At 42.2% G+C, this 15,090-nt stretch overlaps 1 protein-coding gene across 1 annotated transcript in view; it reads right to left on the bottom strand.

Moving 5' to 3' along the window:
- The window catches only part of LOC146808604 (TRPM8 channel-associated factor homolog), a 126,509-nt gene that overhangs the window by 55,094 nt on the left and 56,325 nt on the right, over positions 1-15,090 (bottom strand). The window contains 1 exon segment of the mRNA XM_085623624.1: positions 6,993-7,087. Within this exon segment, the coding sequence (XP_085479750.1) occupies positions 6,993-7,087 (95 nt within the window).

Below are 15,090 nucleotides of genomic sequence, written 5' to 3'. Positions count from 1 at the left end.
TTTTCCACTAATTTTGTTACAAACAGATGCGGGTATGATTCGCTACTTGCTTTTATGCCACTATTTATACCAAAACATTTCTCGAATCGGGCATAGTAATCGCTAGTGTCTTCATCTTGCTTCTGTTTACAGGCTGAAATTGTACCCCAATCTTCCTTTTTCGTAGTTAATAAACGTGGCAGTACCTGTACTAGTAGACCTGGTAGTGCTTTAGTTTTGTCCCCAAGCCCCGAACCTGGACCTCGGGCCCTTTCTTCTGCTTCTAATGCTGACCATTCTATCTTTTGATCACCTACCTCCCACTCTTTTTCCTTGAGTTTCTCATAAATGCCAGCAGGCATCAACACCTTTAATATTGTCATAATGTCGGGGTAGGTATACTCTCCCATGAGTAACATGTCTTTAATTTCTCGGTGAAAACCCGCTGGGTCCTTGTCATGACTGGGTACTACTTTCTTCATTTCTAACAATTCTATTTTCGATATAGGCGTATATACAAATACACGTTTAAACTGATTGTCCTCGCCTTTTATTGGGTGTACTTCTCGTAAGGGATTCTGTCTATCCAGGTGATACGTCGTTCTTTCCTTGACAGGCAATGAGACATGCTCTGAGCATACAAAAAGAATATACTGCTTTCTAGATACTAGAATTTCTTTAATTAATTTGGTACCTGGACCTCTCCATTTATTCATAAGCAATTCAGTCAATATGTCAGGTAAGGGACCAGGGTCCGAATGCTGACTCTGATATAGTATAATGAGTTGTTGAATCATATAAATCCCAGCTAACCTCTGCTCATCTGGGGTGAGATTCAAAAATGTGCGTACTACTGTCTCATCACTATATTTTCCGGGACTGTCCACCCAATGAACAGCTGCCCTCGCTAAATCTTGTTCATCCATAGAATCGAGAAAATGATAACCCCTTCGTTCTCGGAGTAGTTTGTCGGCGGTTTGGAACGAATGCTCGTTAGACCTTATGTTAATTATAGGTATTTGGAAATTCCTGTCATTATCTGGACATATTGGACGTATTGGGTCAGTATGACATCTAGTCTGATTCCTATTACAAGATCTTCCTCTACCTACATAGGCTATGGTGTCTGACTGTCCGGCGGGCAGTCCTGACCCTTCTTCCTCGCTTTGCTCGAACTCGTCTGTCTCTAATCTCTCTTCGTGTAGGCGTTCTATTTCTTTACGGATCTTTCGGCACATGGCTATTATACAATTTTGCTTATCGTGTCTCCCTTCTGATATGTTCTGGCTCCATTTTGTAAGAATTTTCATTGCTTCCGGATCTACCCCCGGTCGGTCTTGATTTCTGATCACACAGTTTATGAGAAAACGCAACAGTTCCCCCTGTATCTCTACTTTCTGGTATTCCATAGCTCTGTTAATACATTCTGGATCTCGCCCTGTTTGAACAAAATGATATATTTTATCTAGATGCGCAGTCATTCCTGGTAGCTTCGCTAAATACCCTGCGGCTCGTCTAATACGTAATGATGCCAGGATCATTTCGTCCTCTTTACCGAGCATCGGGTCATATCTACAATCTATAAGAAGTTCCTTAAGCGTACGATCACTTACGAATTTGGGTGTACGTGAATGCGCTGACTCTTGGAAAATAAGTTTATTTATTCTAGGTGGCGTAGAAAAAATATTGGTAGCACCTCCCGTGGCCCCGTCTGGGGCGTCGGGTGTGAAAGGATTCGTCGAACGTGACACAGCAACTATAGGTGTGGACTCAGCTATAGAAGTACCTGTAGGAACAGATGCAGAAACAGATGTGCTTGCCGGAACTTGTGACTCGATTTGTTGCTGCAGGGATACGGGTGCTGGATCTTGGCGTTGGACCTCCCTGGTATGCGGTCTACGTGGGGCGGAATTAGCATACTCGGGAGCTGCGTCATCTAAATATGAGGAAAGAAAAACATCTTCTGCGGTTCTAGGATGCCCCTTAGGATGTACCTTGACTGGGAATAATGGGGGTGGCAAGTCTTTCGGTATCTCTGGAGTAGCCTTAGGTAATCCTTCGGCCAGAAGGGGATACATACCATTCATAAGGGCATTTCTTTGTCTGTCTACTTGTTCTGATTTCACTCGGATACCTTCCTCAATTAATAGATTCTCTCGAACTTTATTGGAATTCTCTTTACTCTTCTCTTCCTGTCTACGTGCTTTTTCTGTTCGTCTATGTGATTCTTTACGCCATAATTCAACGGCGTCTTTCTGTGACTGTCTGACTTTTCTTTTCCATAACTCTTCCTCGACTTTCATGATGCACTCTGCATCCCAGGTCCCCGCTGTGGGCCACCTCTGACTTTCTGGTAATCCCTTGGTATAGTCTACCCATAAATCAAGAAATAATATAGCGTCTAAGCCATATTTGTGATACATAAAGTGCCCTGGAGTGTCCCTAGGAGGAATAGGGACGGCTTCTTCGAGAACCCCTTTTCTGGTAGTGATCTGTCTTAATTTCGAAAAGAGCGGCATATTGAGAACTGACCTTATACTTGATTTTGACCTGATACTTGAATTTGAACAGACTTAATACAATAAACACGATAATGAACAGTCATTCATACCACGATATACAGAACATACTTAAACACTTTAAACATTTAACATTAAACCTTTAACTGAAACAACAATGATGATCGTCTGCATAACTAATCACCAAGCTTAATTCTCGACAATAACTAGACAATAACTAGATACTTCGGAATACTTCGGAATACTTGATATACTGCTAAACAGTACAGATACACTGCTAAAACAGTGCAGACCGGATTTGTGTACCCAAACCCGTCTTGACCGGCACAACCTATGTGCACGTCAGAAATGCCTCCCCAGCAATGGTACTCACCGGGTAGCTTCGGAAACGGAAGGCCTCAGTAACTTGAACTTGAACCGGACTGGACTGGACTCGACTCGACTCGTCGGACACTGGGCTTGACTTCGGACTGGTGGGTCTCTGTATACCTCGGATCTTGCTCTCTCAGCTAGGCTCTGGTCGGGATACTTCGCACTTCTCACCGCCTCGTCTGGGTGTTGATCGCAGTCTCAGTCGCCCCCGCTTGACCGGAGGGAGATACAGGAAATCCTGCTGGTACGCGTTATTGTCCGTCCAGCTGTGGCAGGAGACCGGGCCTGCAACGCACCGCCGGCGCGTGAGATGAGAAAGTGTCCCTGTTCGGGCGCCATCATGTGGTAAATAAAAATTCCTTTACCGGGACTGAATTTGATACAGAAACATTATAAAATAGCTCAGTAAAATGAGAGGCAGAATCCGTGATATTAGAGTTTCGGAATGGGCTTTATTCCAATAATCGATTATAATCGGATGCTTCAAGTTCCATCACCACGGGGGTTCAGGAAGTGAAGTACATACTTTATTGACAAGAAGTAACTTTTATAGTACATACATTATAATGAAATGAATACAGTAGGCGTAACAATTGATAAGGACATTGACGTTTGGTCTGCGTAACCGAAAATGGGTGTAATAATGAGTAAAAAGGAACATGATTGGTTATGATGTAATACATAGGTGGATCTATAAGATAATACTTGGCATAGATGCGCGCGCAGCAGTATGACGTGTAATTGACGTGTAACTAGGGGGTGACGGGGACTTGACATTTAGCTCTATATGTGGAGACGAGAAGTCTGGGGGGTCAAGTCAACCTAATCCCAAATCATATCTAACATCCTATGTTTAAAGAACTATGTTATCCATAAAAGAGGGACTCTCGGACAGAATCTATTCTATACTGACTGTGCGTGCGTGTACAAGCGTCTAAGTGTCTACACTGAATGCGAGGGGGTAGGAATATTCCATAGTAACAGGGCTATGAATTACTTGCATGAGGACAGAGAAGATGGGCCTTTTTGCTTGGTAACTGGAAGAATGTTTACTTAAACTACTAGGCAGGAATGCATCGGCTGAGGGGGAGGCAGATAATTCGAAGGTGAAATACAGTTCTTGGCAGAGAGTAGGCTGATGTCAGGCTTCGTGAGCCGCGCAGAGAATGAGACAAAGTTCATGGTCACAGATGCAGGCTCGGACTGGAGCTTTCAGAGGCAGAAGGCAAGAGGAGTTTTGATGACAGAATCAGGGCCTACTTGCCTGGACTGTAAAGTGGCATAAGTGAACCATATAAAGCCGATGGCCTTTCATATTTAGGAATGGGATATCCGGCCTATACATGGCGGATCTGTCAAAGGACATGTTGACGGTGGACGCACATGTATTTGCGTCTTCATAACTGGAACTGGAGGGAACATACATGTACTTGTGACATGCACATGGAACCGTTGGGGTCCAAGATAGGGGACATAACTGACCAGAAAAATCCATATTTCCACACCCCTATGCTGGCTTTGTTCTCCCCGTGAAATAGATCATTATCTTTTCCCCCTTTAGATCCTGCACCATACGGCCGGACCTGAGATGCCCCTTATTTTCATCCGCTTTAGCCACGATTGCGAAGATTAGTCTGCGGGTTGTTTGAACGTACTGCTCTCGCACTACAGGGGCTCCACCCCCCCCCCCTGCTCGGTAAGCGTTTCACCTAAGGTAGTGAGTTTTGACGCTCAGCAGCACCTGTATTTTTTGCCATTTGACCTTGCCTGCTATCTTTACTCATGTATTGACAGGAACAGCGTTGTTTATGCTTTTGGCCCCCTTTTGATATATATCCCTTTCATACCTAAGGTAATTTACCCCTGACGTTCCAAATTCTCTGTGAGTAGCCTGTCATCGGCTGTCATCTATGATCGTAATTCATCGGCTGTCATCTATGATCGTAACTTATTGGACCCATTTTTGGGTAAGCCGTATTATAATATTTTCTTATATCTAATGACTGCATCTCCTCCCTCCTTATCCCCCTCTCTCTCCCCCTCCTCCCGTTCCTCCCTTCCCTCCCCCTCCTTCCTTAGATTGTCCATCCACCCTTTGAATCTTTCTCACTTTATTCATTTTCCCCTTTTTTCTATAGAAATGATGTGCCTATTGACTTGATGTATAAGCTTTGTCTCTCCAATATTACTTAGAAGAGCTTATTTTTAACAGCATCCTGCATTGAAAGGTATTGTTTTCTGTATGCTTATCTAATTTTGTGTGTATCACTTTCTCTTTATTATCTTTGTCTTTTATCTTTTCTCGGGTGGCCGGTCGCACTATAACTGCACTCTTTGGATATCATTTTTCTCACACTTAGGGTATTCGTTTATTCTTTCAGTCGACATTTTTATGTTATTATTTTGTCCTCTTTTTATCTCTTGGGTGCACCACTGCTCTATCTATCTCAAGCTACGCACGAGGTTGGCTTTATGTATCATATATATTATCCCTCTCTTAACTGGGCCTCTCTGACTCGTACTATGAATACTATTCTCTAACTTCCATGTGACCCTAATAACTTTCTCCATCTATGAGAGCGCTGAAGGCGACACTATGATGTAAATACCTTGTGAATAGATTGCTTTTCCTAAAATTTTGATACTTTGATGTATGTTTTATGTTTTATGATTCCACGATAGGTTTCGCCTGTGTTGTCCCACACGCCTTTTATCACCGTTGCCCTGATGAAGGTGTAGCCTTGTATGGGCAAACACCGAAACGTGCGTTGGCTCTTACCTTCTCGTGCCCACCAGAAGACTCCATATGCCCTTATGAACTGGGAATGCACAAGCTTGTTTTTTGTCCAATTTATATACTGCGGATGTTAATTTTAAATCTAATTGGAAATTAATATGTATTTTTGATGCATATATGTTTGTCTTGTGTTACTTATGAGTATGATGTTTGATTGAGTTGTCCATGTATGTTTTCTGTGTGGGATTTTTTGTCCAGGTGTTAAAATTGGATTGTATGTCATATTGTCTATCCTTTATGGAAACATTATCATCTTGACTATTGTCACTGAAATAAATTCTGATTTGTTATATCTTTTTGTCCTTTTTATCCTCCCGAGCCTGTTTTGGCCCAGAGCTCCTTCCTATAAATCTGACCCACTTCTGGGCTTAGTGTAAATCAATTTAGTGTAGACAGTGGGTTTTGTTCTCTCCGATTGATTTTTGTTGTTCCCTATTTCCCCTGTCTACCCATCCTGCCTTTAGGGACCCCACTCCTACCGAACACTTTTATAAACTAGGTCCTGCATACATGCCCTGCTATATATCGGTACACAAAAGGGTATGCAGGGAGCGACAGAAAGTGGAGGGGAGGAAGGCAGGACAACCAGTCGGAGAATGAACACTAGTAGAGAAGGGGAGAGCTCCAATAGGAGCAAGGTCCCTCACATACCCCAAGGGGTGTCATGCTTCATCATAGGGCAGCACCTCGTCGAGCCGGCTCTGCAATGCCCGACGGGCCCCGCTGGCCTCCAGCGGGATTGCTTCGGGTCATGCCTCCTATCTCCACCACACTGCAAATGGACTACTAGATAAAAAACCATAGAAATTCACTGAAAAAAACAAAGGTTAAAGGAATGTTATAATCAGGAATTAGCATTTAAAAAAAACTTTGAAATTCAGTGAAAAAACAAAGGTTACAGGGATGGTATATTGAGATACCATCAGTGATGTGATTAGTGATGGCACTGACCTTGTCATGAGTAATATGTGAGGTCAAAAGCAGTGCACTGCTGGAGGCATGAGTTATAGTTAGCTCAGCTAACTATAACTGCTGAATTTCACTAGTTTTGTATAAGTGAAAACTGTAACCTTTGATTTTCTCAGTGAATATATATGTGTGTGTGTGTGTGTGTGTGCGCATGTGGGCATGGATTTAGGTATAGAAAAATATTAATTGCTTACTTGTTCATATTTTGAATTCAATGTTTATCCTCAATATTTGTAGGCTTCTACCATCTTGCTTGGGCATTGCCTAACCTAGTAGGGACACTATTTGCCATTCACAGACCTCACGGCTGAGATAACATCGAATGGCAGCTCTTTCCATGACAAGCAGTGTCCTACCTTCAGCTTTGCTCCGATGGCTGATGGTGGGAATTCGATGGATGCTTTCTGCTTTGGGTAGAGGTAAAGGCCGGTGCTTCTCCAAGCTGTGGGTCCTGCAAGAGGTCACACATAGTTAAGAAGAAAACATGAGGAAATACCTAAAGCACCCCAAGAGCTGAGTGCTCAATAGGCTGAAGATTATATTGAAGAAACTCATACCTAGTTGATTCTAAGAAGCACGTATTGCAAAAGTTAATAATCTGTGAGCCACAGATTTGACCTACAATGGGAATGGCATGGTGCAGTTTTCTTCAACATATTATTAATATTCACATTTCAAACATCGGCAGACCCCCTGCCTCTACCATCTTGAGCAACCTGCTGAACCATGACTTCATTTTGCACAAATTGAAAAGCATTACTCTGTATTCCAACAATTCCCTACATTCCCAAATTAGCACCTGCAAGCAAACAAGACATAAACAGAATGTGACATCGGAGAACCTTTCCTGCCACATTTCTGAAAATACATTCTCTGAACGACCATGAATGTTTCCTTAATCGTCCTCTGTTTTCCATCAAAGCAATCGCTGCAATGTTTGGCATACTTCCAAATCTCATTGGCTCTTTGGTAAGTAAGTAAGTAAGTAAGTAATATTTATTTGTGCATGATTAATTAAAATCTTTACAAATCGGATAAAAACATTGTGAAGGAAGATAAAAATGAAAGTCAGTTAATATGATGATATTTCAAAGTTCTATCTGTCCCGTGAATTTACCGGGGTAATTCAGATTGTAGTTTATCATTATTTTTAAAAAAACAACAGTCCTCAGGCTCTCATATATCTGACCCCAGCAAGTTCAAAAAATTTTACGACCTGACAGTTTAATTTTGTTTTGCTGGGGTTGAAACAAAGTTTGACTGCCTGTCTGCATGTCCGGACACCGTGAGTCTTAAAGGAGTCTCGCAGGAGTTTGCATCTCAGATCTTTCAGTTTGAGGCAGATGCACACCACATGGACAATGTCTTCCTTTCCGGCTTTACACAGGCGGCATTGTGGTTGGAGATTTTTCCTTATCCAAGGTGGTAAATGAGGGAATACCGGAATTACGCCCAAGCGCAGTTTTAAAATTTTTTCTTTCTTCTTTAGGTTCATGCCAACATTAAGGTATGCCTGTGGTTGCATTGTTCCATAGTCATTAAGGATTATCCAGCCGTGTGCTTTTTTTGTCAGGGCTTCCTTGTCTTCGACTATGGAGATAAGTCTTGCTACTTTTTTGGCTGTTTTTTTAAACGTCACGTGGTCTGTCGGGGTACCCCACAAGTCAGACAGACCCAGCACTTCAAGAGAATCAATTAAGTACTTCCTCGCTGGTGATGTTTGGTACTGAAGAGTCTCTTCCCAAATGTTGAAGTTTAGGGAGTCTTTATCGGCATTGCGTATCTTGTGCCAAGCAACGACGTATGCACACCGTCTTTCCAGAATTTGTTTCGTGATGCTAAATTCTAGTCGTATTTGTGCGGGCGAAACATGTTTTGGTAAGTTAAAGATGATCCTGTAGGAGTTCGATATAACTGTGTCCAAAAGGGTGGCATCTTTACCTTGAAGGGGTTCGCTCCCATAGGTGAGTGTTGGTTGCAATTTTGCTCGAAGTACTTGAAGGAGCGGGGAGAAGGTCAGGTCTGGGAGTTTTGTCTTTAGAGATTTTAAAGCAAGGGAGGTTGCCATTCCCTTGCCTCGCAGAGAATCCAGCTGGGGTTTGAAGGAGATCTTCGAGTCCAGTATTACTCCCAAGTATTTGTAAGTTGTTACATTTTACATTCGTTCTCCGTTTTTGTGCCAGCTGTTTTCCCTTTTCTTTTTGTAGTTAACTGCCATTGTTTTAGATTTGCCGAAGTTTATTTGCAGGGCATTTTTTTTCGAGAAGGAGTAGGTAGTGTTTAGCAGGTGCTGGATGCCTATGGGCGTCTGGCTGAGAATGCCCTATGGGCGGGTCGGAGCAGGAGATTTTTGGTGGATCGGGAGTTCCTGTTTCCTCCCGATAGCACAAGTTTCTGTGTTAAGTATGCAGGGGAGTTTGCGTATAAGGCCTTGTGTGTAATGGAAGCCAATTTTAGCTGTATTCTGGCCTCTAGATGGAGCCAGTTTAGAGCTTTCAGGTGTGGAGAGATGTGGTCGAATTTCCTAGTGCCAGTGAGTAGTCTGGCTGCCGTGTTGAGACAGGCTTTTAGAGGTGCCAAGGAGAGCTTGGGTAATCCTGTGAGGGTGGAACATCCAAATTCCAGTCTGGAGATGACTAGAGCTTGGATTGCCATTTTTAAATCCGGAGCATCGATGAAGGGTTTTAGTTTCCAGAGGTAGCTCAGGTGGAATCTGGCTGCCTTGGCCATTGAATTAATGTGGTCTCACATGTTCAGGTTGCAGTCGAGAAATATGCCCAGTGACTTGGCGGAGTCCACAGTGGTCGGTGGGCAGTTTAAAGCTGTAATGGCCTTGATCCACACCTGTATCTCTGGGTTGACTTTAGCGGGGGAGATCAGGAGAAATTCAGTTTTCTTAGCATTGAGTTTTAGTTGGTTAGTGGCAAGCCACTGGACAGTTAGTTTCAGGGCTTCGTTCAGGGCGAGGACCTCCTTGAGTGAAGAGATACTGATGTAAATTTGGGTGTCATCCGCGTACATGTGGTAGGAGATATTGGCGGAGCGAAGAACTTCAGTGAGAGGCTCTAAATAAAGGTCAAATAGAGTAGGGGACAGGGTTGAGCCTTGGGGGACTCCAACCATGACCGGGGTGGGAGCTGATAGGTTGCCATCAATGAGGAATCTCTGAGATCGGTTATGGAGGAAGGACCTGAACCATTCAAGGACAACGCCGTCTAAACCCATCCCGTGTTTAAGGCGTTCGAGTAGTTTTTCATGATTGACCGTATCGAAGGCAGAAGATAGATCTAAAAGTATTAGGAGGCATGTTTTGCCTTGGTCAAGGGCTTGGAGGGCGTCGTCCACAATGTGGAGCATAGTTGTTTCCATGCTGTGCCCTGGTCTGAATCCCGATTGGAAGTCATCGAGTAGGTGGAAGTTGTTGATGTGTTGACTTAATAGGTGTTGAACGCATTTCTCTAACACTTTGGCTAATAAAGGTATATTGGAGATGGGTCTGAAATTGTCAGGTGAGGCAGGATCAAGCGTTGTTTTTTTTAGAATAGGGAGGACTTGGCCGGCTTTCAAGGGGTCCGGAATCGATCCCTGCTGGAGAGAGGCGTTGATGATCGCAGTCCAGCAAGGAACAATGGCATGGGAGGCAGCAGCAAGGCAGTTGGATGGTAGCGGGTCATTGAAGTAGTTGTTTGGGTTTAAGGAAGAGAGGATTTTAGCAATGGAGTCTTCGTCATAGACTTCGAAGTCAGTCCAGCAAGCTTTGTTTTTGGGTAAGGTCAGAGATGGAGGTGCAGAAGGAGGCGGTTGGTCATGAGGGGGTTGAGAGCAGGAGGCGGCACTGAGTTCATTTGCTAGAGAGGCAATTTTTTCAGCGAAGAAGGAGGAGAATTCATCCGAAGATATAAGAGATTTCGGGGATTCTTTAGGGGTTTTGGCCAGCTTGTTTGATTGGTGTTTAACCAGTTCAAAGAGCTTGCGGGGTCTATTCGTGGCATTCCCCAGTTCGGATCTGAAGTATTCTTTTTTTGAGTTGAGGATGTGTTTGTTGTAGAAGTTTCTTGCCTGCCGGAGAAGTTTAAGGTGCTCAGTAGACGGGTGCTGTCTCCAGATTCTTTCAGATTGTCGTAGGGATCTCTTCTCTGAGTTGAGGGAAGCGGAGAGCCAGGGGTTTCTGTCTTTGATTTGTGTTCTTTTTAGTTTCAGGGGGGCGAGGTCATCTAGAATGTTCGATATAATCCTTGAGTATCCTCATCTGGCCAAGTTGCAACTGCTTTGAAGTCTAACCACAAATATTTAGGAATAAGAATCTAGAACAACATGTTCCATGCAGTCCTGATTCTCTTTACCTCTGACTGCCACTGGGCCGGTTCTTCTCTAAGCTTTGGGACGGTATTTGTAAAAGTCCGGAGATCAGGAGAGAGGATACAGAGCAACACTCAGAGCCACTTATGCTTGCTTCTTTTTCTATCTATTCTCTTGTCTATTTCTGCTTTCTATTTCTTTAACCATCTCTCTCTGTATCCCTTCCCATTCTTTCATTTATGTATTAGATTTACTTGTTCTTTTACACTCTTTATCAAATAAATACCTTCCATTTCTTGTAATTCATTATAACTCATATCCATTTGATGGTTCCTGCACAATGTATTCTTTTGTAGATCCACTCCAACCAATCTGCTAGGTCTTCAGGTTTCTCAAATGCCCTTGCTCCTTCTTCACCCAAGTATCTCAGTTCTTTGGCGGACGCTGGAGAGTCCGCTGCAAGATGGCCACACATTAGAGCTGCTCTGCCGGCCAGGAAGGACTATCCGGTCCAGTGACTAAATATCGAGGGGCATAATATAGAATGCCCAAAATATCGACGCCAAAATATAGAAGGACAGAATATCGACTCCCTATCTACAAACAGGTAAGTACTAAAATATCGATTCCAAAATATAGAATGTTAAAATATAGTTAGCTAAAATATCGAATTTTTTAAATGTATTAAAAATAATATAAAAGTAATTAAATATTAAAAACAATTAAATAAAACATACATAATATAATATAAAAAAGCTTAAAATGTAAACATAATAAAAGTAATGTAAAAAAAGTAGGGCTTTTGTTGGATAGTGAGAGCGTAAAAATTACTATTCCCACTCCAGTGAATGCAACAGTAGGGAAAACGTTGGATAGTGTAGGGGTAAAAATTACTATTCCCACTCCAAAGAGTGTAACAGTAGGGAAAGCGTTGGATAGCAGGAGGGTAAAAAATACTATTCCCACTCCAGTGAGTGCAACAGTAAGGAAAGAATTGGAAAGCGGGAGGGTAAAAAATACTATGCCCACTCCTGAGAGTGCAAAAGTAGGGAAAGTAATGATTTACTTTTAAAATAAGATTACATTAATTATCAATACCAATAAAAAGTTAATTAAACATATTATTTAGCAATAAATAAAAATTAATTACCAATTAATACAAATGTATTACCAATTAATAATTAATTATCAATTATCAATACACATACATAAAAATATTAATATTTACTTTATTACAATTAATTTACTTCCCACCCAATTCCCCTATAAACCCACAACCCACTCCCAATAATAAAAAATACAATTAACATTATCAATTAATCAATTAATAAAAATAATTTAGCAATTAATAAAAATTAATTAGCAATTCATACAAATTATTTACCCATTAATACAAATGAATTACCAATTAATAATTAATTATCAATTAATTATCAATACACATAAATGAAAAAATAATTATTTACTTTATTACAATTAAATTACTTACCACCCAATTCCCCTACAAACCCACAACCCACTCCTAATAATAAAAAATACAACTAACATAATTATCAATTATTCAATGAATATAAATTAATTACCAATTAATAATAATTATTTACCAATTAATAATTATCAATCAATTAATTATCAAAACATATAAATATAATTAATATTTAATTAACCATAATTAAATTACTTCCCACCCTATTCCCCTATAAACCCACAACCCGCTACGGAATTACATTACGCAAAAATTAAATTACATAACATTCATTAGTTTAAATAAATTAAACATACATTACAAAAATAATACATACTTTTAACACATATACTACCATACATAACACTAAAAAAAAATCGATATTTTAGATATCTATATTTTTAAATTCGATATTATGGTAATCTATATTTTAGAATTCGATATTATGGAATTCTATATTTTTAAATTCTATATTATGGAAATCGATATTTCGTACCCCAATTTCGATATTCTGACCTATCTATATTTTGATAATTCGATATTATGTCTACTCTATATTTTGAATTCGATATTCTGGGCAGTCGATATTTCTGAATCGATATTTAGGGTGTTCACCGGATTATCCGCATCATCTCCTGGCATCCACCCAACTGCTTCATTGATAGAGGGATGATTGTGTACTAAGTATTGACAAGAACCAGGCTGCTCTACTGCCACTGCTTCTAGGGAGTGGGAAGAGGCATTTGTCTGCCTACACTCTGTATGCACCGTGAGGCCTGATTGCGAGGTCCCGGGAATGGCATAGCCAGTAATGCTGAGAGAGTGCTGGAGTGGTCTGCTCTGACGGTTGTCCCGATGGCAACAAACCCTGGTGCTCATCTCTTAATGATTGTTAGAGGTCCTATACCCCAAGCTTCTGGGCCACAGAGGGTCCGTAAGGCTAGATTTGTGACACAGCGCCCTGGACTGTGGCCCATTTGGGGTGGCCAACAGAGGGAGGCTGTGGCAGGCAGAGACACAGGGGCATATTTACTAGAAAATGTCAGAGGTAGAGCTGCGCCAAACATGGCAGCGCCACTCTCTGACATTTTCTAAACGCAGGCATACACCCTATTTACTACAATACAGTGCACCCCTGTGTTTTCCCTAGTGCTGGTGCTAAAATTAGCTGCTTAGCACTAATACCGGCCCCGTGCACCATAGTGTAACAGGGCCTGAATTGCAGGGAATGAATGTGCAGGAAGGTGTCTCTTCCTGCACATAATCAATCCATAGTGGCTATTTGTCACTTCTATGTGTGCTGCATTCTGCCGCACACAAAGAAGTAGCAAATTGTCATTATTCATGTGTAGAATGCAGCGCACATAGAATAAGCAAAACCGAGGAGAAATAAAAGCATTTTTCCACGTGCACCATTATAACGCCTGTTCTTGCACTGCCACAGATTTACAGATCCTTGCAAATGTGGGGCAGCATCAGAAAGCAAAGGGGTGTTTTAGTGGAACGTCCACAGCAAAACCCATTACAAGCCCCTTTGCCGCAAAGGACTGCGGCAGAAGGGGCATATTTACTGGGGCCATTAAGCCACCCTAAGTGGCTTTGCAGCACCTTGTAAATATTGAAAATGGCGATATGCCACCGTAGTGTCAAAAAAGTGAATCTCCGGTGGCGATAGGGGCTTGTAAATATGCCCCTGAGTATGCTGGATGTGTGAAAACAGAGGTGGGCCAATGTGCTGAAACTGCCTCCCACCCTTGACATTGGATAGATGCTGCTGTAGACCTCTGCTGTGGAGCTGAGGGGCTCACAGACAGGGACCACACCTTGGCACCTCAGATGCTGTACTGACCTACCTGCTCACTATTGCCTTAGTGGGTGAGGAGACATGCATCGTATTGGCCTCAGCTGATTTTGCAGTGCCAGGTAGCACTGTCTGACAATACCTTGACCTTGAACCAACAAGTGAGGCAGCGCATTGTCCCTGGTGGTTGAGGTGCTGCTGGACAGCCAGAGGGATGCTGACCTGGTAGGCCATGAGGCGGTGAACTGCCTGTCCCTACTCTCAACTGCGCTTAGTCACAACCTGCTGATGTTCGCCCCATCATGCCTGCGCTGTGGAGTTGACCCAAAGAGGGTTTTTAGGTGGTTAATCTAACTGGGCTCATTGCGTATGCAAGCCAACATAACAGATCCTTCGGGCCTGCAGCAGCTTGGTGCTTCACTTTAACTTGTGTGCTCTGCACCTTATGCTGACACTGCTGCCTGCGCGTGCTCTGCAACTATTGCGCTGGTTAGAATGGGAAAGGCAGATACATTCAAGGCAAGACGCACTGCATGGTTCCGGAGCAACAGGCCTGCAGCTGTGGAGCAGATATCTGACGTATGCTATCCTTGTGACTATGGCCTCTATTGATGGGAAAATTGATATCTTTAACCTAAACATTTACCATCTATCTGTAAAGCCTGATAAACAGACGGCTTTATCACTTTGACGATACAGCATATATCGGATGTGGAGTATCTTCTAAATGTTTGAGTATGGAAAAAGTACTGGTCGTCATCCATGTGAGAAGTTGGCCTGGTATATGCTGTCCACTAGTTATAGTGGGCACCTTGTACCAGTCCAAACAACCCATATTGATGATTAGGTTAAAGACAACCTTCATTGAAAGCCATCCTAGTGGTAGCTA

The sequence above is a fragment of the Triturus cristatus genome, chromosome 8, assembly GCF_964204655.1.
Source record: "Triturus cristatus chromosome 8, aTriCri1.1, whole genome shotgun sequence".
NCBI classification, from domain to species: Eukaryota; Metazoa; Chordata; class Amphibia; order Caudata; family Salamandridae; genus Triturus; species Triturus cristatus.
This window is presented reverse-complemented; position numbering and strand designations above follow the sequence as displayed.